We start from the raw sequence: 6185 nt of genomic DNA, 5'->3' as shown, positions 1-6185 counted from the left end.
ATATATATATATATATATATATATATATATATATATATATATATATATATATATATATATATAAATCTTTAGAAAAGATTTATACATACGAGACAGTAATAGGATGTGAAATATGATTTAGGTCTCCAACAGATCATTTATCCAGAAAACGAGTATTTCAACCGCAAATGAAAAATAAACAAAACAGATACCTCGACCAATACATTCATTTTTCACCTCGTTGAGTAAATGACTACGAGTAACATACTCTTTCCCGTCAGTTGTGAACAGAATATCGATAGCTTTTGATCTGATTAGCATTGATATCAACTCCACGCAGTTATTCTCCGATAATCTTAAAAGAAATGGTTAGTGATGACAGTAAAGAGGTGTCATTTTTAATGGTTTTTTTAAAATCTTGAATCAATTTCGAAAAAAAGACAACAAGAAATCCACTTTTTCGAACTTTCTGCCAGTTGTATTCGCTGAAAATCAGTTGCCAAACGCTGTATATCTGCCCATGTGGCACTCATTGTCTTAAGCTGAAATGAATAAAAGTCCCTTTAGAGCGAATAGAATACAAACAGAATCTTACCATTTTAAGCCACTGTTCCCAGATTCCAGCTATGTATGAAGGGAAAACACCATCCCACAAGCAGTAAACAAATCCTGAACAAGTTGTGCTTCTTTTATAAAGATGGGTAGGTTGTAAAAATACCAGCTGAAATCAGACCCCCCCAAACTCAAACATCACGTTGGTCGCTTACTGCAGTTCAGAAATCTTAGATAAATTGTTAAATTCCAAAAATGCTACTTACACCATACATCTCAGACACTATCTGCGTTATTCTAATGAATTCGCTGAAATTCCTTATTCCATAAACAAAAACCCATCACTTTCTCTCAAGTAGTTTTTAAAATTCCAACAAACGATTGGTGAAAAGATGCCATGACAATAATAGCAGTAATATATTATCCTTTTATTATATGATAAATAACATCACAGCCGCACTGATAAAGACATAATTAACAGATTAATTAACACAAATAGATACATAACCCGTTGAAAATATTGATAACACAAAGTCTGTCAAATTTAAAGTTTCAGAAAAGAAACCGGACTTTCTGGAATTTTAAGTGGGATTCAAACTTAAAACTACTTGATGACTAAAAAATATTGAGGCTATCGGCAACATAATCTTATAAGTGAACAGAATAAGAAGTTAATGGAATGAATTAAATAACAGATGTTAAAAAAGTGCCCTTATAAAAACTCATTAAAAAATTGCTCCAATATATTACATGACAGCTCATATTCAAAACTTAAGTGGATTTAGCAGCGCAAAGCAATGAAGGAAGATTGATGCAAATGATTTAAAATACCTGGACAACATATAACACATTACATAAAAAATGTGCTTCAGTAGTATCGTATATTATCATACTGGACAATGCAGAAGCCTCACGTAAGAATGCAGAAGCCTCATGTAAGAAATTCATTCTGATGATACCCACGGTAGCATCAATAAATTTATAAAATAGACTTTTAGTAAAAGTGTGAAATAAATGAGGAGCATCGCAATAACATGCAATCACTCTTCATGCTTCTTCTGTAATGTTAGCTGTACTATGGAGTGACTGAATCAAGCTGGGGGATTTGGATAATTTCTGCTGGAGAATTTGTTCGCAACATCAATGCCTCTATATCTGATATTTCAATGTGATATGATGACGCTAATGTTTTGAAATAGTCCAAATCTAACAACAGTTGCCGCCTTATTTTATTTTCATCGGAATCGGCATTATTCTCATTTATTGCCAATGACTTTCGCTTAAAACGTTGCAAACTTGTCTCTGTTTGCTCAACAGATTTGAGAACCTAAAACTGTTTATTTAAATAAACTGCATTAGCAATATTTGAATGATTTGAAATATCTACCACAAAAAGTAGTCAGTAAAAAATAATGTTTTGAAGGACGTAACGGTGAACTTGGCAAGCAAAAATAGTAGGATTGTCTTCAGTAATTAAAATTTTTCAATGTAGCTTAGTTAAGCAAAGATTTAGGAAGACAAGACTATAAAAAGTACCTCTTTTACCTTCGCGCAAAATATCTCTAGTAACTCCGCAAATATTTGTTTGTACACAGACGTAATGTTTTCTTCATTCCAACAACAACGATTCATTTCATCCTAAGACTTTGTAACATTGACAAAAAATAACTGAAAAATCAGAAACACCCACAAGTAGTTCCAAAAAACTTTAAAAATTAGTTAAAATTCAATGTCTTGAAAATCCAGAAGAGTTGTTTCAAAATAAACCTTGAATAATTTGAGTGCAGTCGTTGTTTCACTAACATAGGGCGATATTTCGGTTGGTGGAGGCTTTTTCGTCCAGCGATACTGGCGAGGAATCCCGCAAACACCATCTAAAATCTGAAAAGTTATTTAGTAATTTGTTGGAAAATTTCAATGTGTGTAACGTATTTCAAATCATAATATTGACAAATCTGTTCTTTAAAGCACTCTACAATTAATAAAGTCCTGGAATTATATATCAAAAATGTACCATCCATATTCCTTTCTTTGCACAGCTATGATAGAAAAATGATAGGATAACAGCTCCTAAAAGGCTAAAACGAAGTTCTTTCATTTGTTTAAATTTTGGCTTTAACACAACGTTCCACGCATTGAACAACTCCACAGTAGAAATGATAAATATTATTCGTATGGTACTTGTGGAAGTTGCATGTTACTGTCGTTGCGACCAAGAGAATCAGGCAAGTTGTATCTTGGGTAAAGTAACAGTAATCTTATATAGGCTAATTGAAATGGTGTACATTAAATAAACAATGAACACTGAAGGTAAAATCAGCCATTCATGCAAAAGCATTCCATGACTTGCATGAATTTCAAAAAACCGTGCCGTATGTATTTAATTAATAGGTCAGAAATGCACCTTTGTCAACGATGTAACGGCATCTTCAACGATGAATTTTTTTAATTCTTGCGTCTTTTCACCTATCTCAGTTGAAAAAATCGATAAACATTGCCCAAACATTGTCACATCCAGCTGAAATTCCATCAATAACAAATCATTAGAAAATCATGAAATAGCGTTAAAAGAAAGCTGAGAACTTCATACCTCATGTTCCCGAATTTTCGGCCAAATTGATGACAATGCGATTCCAAAAGTTCGACTATCAACAGTCACACAATCAGCACACAGAGCACAAAACGCACGCCAAATTTCAAAATCTTTAGGTCCCTTTTTGTTAGTCCAATAATGACTGAAAATGTTACTGAAATTGTAAAATGTGTGCAGCTAAGATCAGATAAAAATAATTCTCTTGTATTTTTAATGGAACTATCGAAAATTCCCATCACGAAAAAAACAAACATTTCCACCTCTTGATTCCTTCGATCCATTCCAAATATTTGATGAGGACTTTAAGCGTAAAATCCCAAAATTTGTCAATTAAAGTTGGGAGGTAAACTTCGTCAGACCAAATCCTTTCTAAGATGTCGACAACAAGCTTCGAAAAATCATAAAAGATTTTTTCTTCCCATTCTCCTTTTTTTCGTTAGTGTTCAGTTTAACAACAGAAAGATCAAATTGATTCTTTAACTGCGACAGAAACTGTTGCGTCTCCAATTTGAAGTATACAATCAGATTGAATCTATTACGTATCATTCGTAGAATAGTATGTGACTTGGCGGCATCAGGCCAGTTACCGATGAAATCACAGGTTGTCTTGTAGCACCGATGGAAAAGACGATTATCGCTTGGAACAACAATGGAGCCAAAGTACTGAAAAGACTTATTTATTCGACAATTTGTCAGCATATTTATGATTTCTTATAATAAAAAATGAACCAGTCTTTTCGCTGAAATTCCGATCCGATTAAGCACAATCAGTTGAAGACAAAAAAGGTTAACACTTGAAAGCCATTAAAACAACCTGATCGAGGAATGAAACGATAAAAGTAAGGAGGCATTTGTCCAGAAATGGTGAAGTATTTGCGGAAGACATGCCACCATTTTCAACTTTTTGCAACCAATCTTCTCTAAGCTAAAACTCAACAATATCAACTTCCAAAGCTATGATAAAAATCTAATCTGAATTCATGATCAAATTTTACTTTTCAGAAGCGATGATACAACGAAGCGCCTTCCATTACAGGTTTCACTTTTTTTTTAGAATTATTCTGCTCCAAATGAAAGAGTACAATCACGACTTGAATCTACATCGAACGAAAGTCTTAATCAATATTATGGGATGAACTATCTTATAAAACTTTCATTGCAACGCAAGAAATGGACAGCACCTACCTTCCGAATGGTTGCATATATTTCATCCAGAAAATCTCCCAAGTTGCTTCTTGGTTCTCCAATGCATTGAGCAATTATTTCTGTCATTACACATGAAACAGCTGAATCGGTACTCTTATTCAGCGTAATTATACCAAGAACTTGTTCGATGAAGCGACAATCACCTTTGAGATCTTGTACAAGCCAATACTCCGTCAGTTTACGAACATGAGTCAAACATACAGCATAAGCAGTCGCTACCTAAAACTATACCGCTAAAACTATGCCCCCTAAAAAACTATATGTAAAATGAAAGACCAAAATAAGTTGAGAAAGATTAATATGCTGCAATAAACAACTGACCCTATTATCGATGACATTCACCTTGCCAAACCACAGAACCACATCAACGACTGCATCAGCAAAACTTTGTAACCTATAAATATTATTTAACCCATAAAAATTTACTTTATTCCGACATTATACACACTGGGATAAAAACTATAAACTAAAGTTGACAAAGAAAATGATATCCAAATTTATGAAATAAAAAACTGTGAACAATAAATTGTTTTGTTATTTCCATCGTAGACAATAAAAAGGAATTTATTCATAACAATTGAGCGCATTCATTCATCTTGTAATCAACATTTCAGCACTTATTTTCACCACAACAACTACTGAAAAACAGAATTCAACTAAGACATAACTCACCAAAACTGTTCTATCTCTTTTGGACAGCTGGCAATTTTATCAGCTAAGCGTTCGATAGATTTTATTAGGTAAATCTGCCCACGAATTTCACATTGTGCTTTTCGACATGCAATGAGTTCCGTAGTTTTCTGTTCAACGAATTCAGCAGAATGCTTTACACTTTGTGTGCTGCTACAGAAATCATGCCATATTATCTGTATATGAAAATCATCTAAAAACCTTATTTCTAGATTTCCAAGTTAGAAAGATAAACGATTATGTATCCATGTTATCAAACCTCTTCCCTCTAAAAAGGAGAAAAGAACTAGTAGCAGCAAAAAAATGGAAAATTTTCCTTTATTATTAATATCTTTTCTTGAGTATGGTGAAAACTACCTCGATATCCTTAGTCAGTTTATCGACTGTTTCCCTCAAACCTACAAGATTCGATGACAAATTCACAAAGTCAGCATAATCATCATTGATGAGTTCGATCATCGAATTTTGCACAATTTTCAGATAAACTCGTAAATCGTTATGAATTTGCTGCAGACTAGCTCGTCGTCGAGCCAAATTTAGGAATCGTTCCACATTGAAATCCGTCCGACTGAATTGATCCTAAAATGAAATACTTCGTTCCATAAACACCCACTCATTCTTCATTAGCTAATTTCAAAAGTTATCTCGATATCCCTATTTTATTAAAACCAACAGAAAATTATGGGGATCGTATTAGTTGGATGGAACTTTTTAGAGTTCTTTTTAGAGTTTTTAGGATTCAGAATCCATACGAACTCTAAAAAGTTCCATCCAGCTGTATAAATGTAGCAAATAATACAATATAAATTCAACTACACTGAAAGATATAACTAAAAGCTTAAAGAAAAAACTTACGTGGCATAAATTTAATTCTACGTAAGCTTTACGTTTGTTTTTTTAATTTGATCCCACGTAAGCTCTATGTTTGATAAAGTATTGGGACATTCGTATGTCTATCCAAAAATGTTCCAATTATAGAAAGCTCTGGGTAATACACGAGAACTTACAATTGTTCGTAACTTCATTTGGAGTGCTCAAATATGTTTTTTTTTTTTTTTTGTAGCTGCAAAGTGCAAATATTGTTATGAGGCAAATACAAATTAAAATCTCGGAATATGAAAGTAAAAAAAATACCTTATTAAAAACAAAGATGGGATTCAGTCAG

General features: G+C 33.0%; 2 protein-coding genes across 2 annotated transcripts in view; both read right to left on the bottom strand.

Moving 5' to 3' along the window:
- Positions 1 to 512, bottom strand: part of LOAG_16359 (hypothetical protein) — a gene marked incomplete at both ends in the record, with an annotated part of 5268 nt that extends 4756 nt beyond the window's left edge. The window contains 2 exons of the mRNA XM_020449012.1: positions 192 to 334; positions 436 to 512. Of these exons, the coding sequence (XP_020307561.1) occupies positions 192 to 334; positions 436 to 512 (220 nt within the window). The remainder of the gene's footprint in view (positions 1 to 191; positions 335 to 435) is intronic.
- Positions 513 to 1606: 1094 nt separating this feature from the next.
- Positions 1607 to 6045, bottom strand: LOAG_11746 (hypothetical protein; the record flags this gene model as incomplete). The annotated part of the gene is made up of 13 exons (XM_020448410.1): positions 1607 to 1858; positions 2068 to 2169; positions 2299 to 2412; positions 2936 to 3049; positions 3122 to 3266; positions 3385 to 3493; positions 3664 to 3787; positions 3939 to 4049; positions 4310 to 4549; positions 4652 to 4724; positions 5003 to 5196; positions 5378 to 5599; positions 6028 to 6045. The coding sequence occupies 13 exons, from the start codon at positions 6043 to 6045 to the stop codon at positions 1607 to 1609; spliced, it is 1818 nt and encodes a 605-aa protein (XP_020301445.1).
- Positions 6046 to 6185: the final 140 nt, after the last annotated feature.

Source organism: Loa loa, assembly GCF_000183805.2.
Source record: "Loa loa unplaced genomic scaffold supercont3.1, whole genome shotgun sequence".
In the NCBI taxonomy this organism is placed as follows: Eukaryota; Metazoa; Nematoda; class Chromadorea; order Rhabditida; family Onchocercidae; genus Loa; species Loa loa.
Note: the sequence above shows the minus strand (reverse complement) of the source record. Positions and strands in the feature narration are given on the sequence as shown.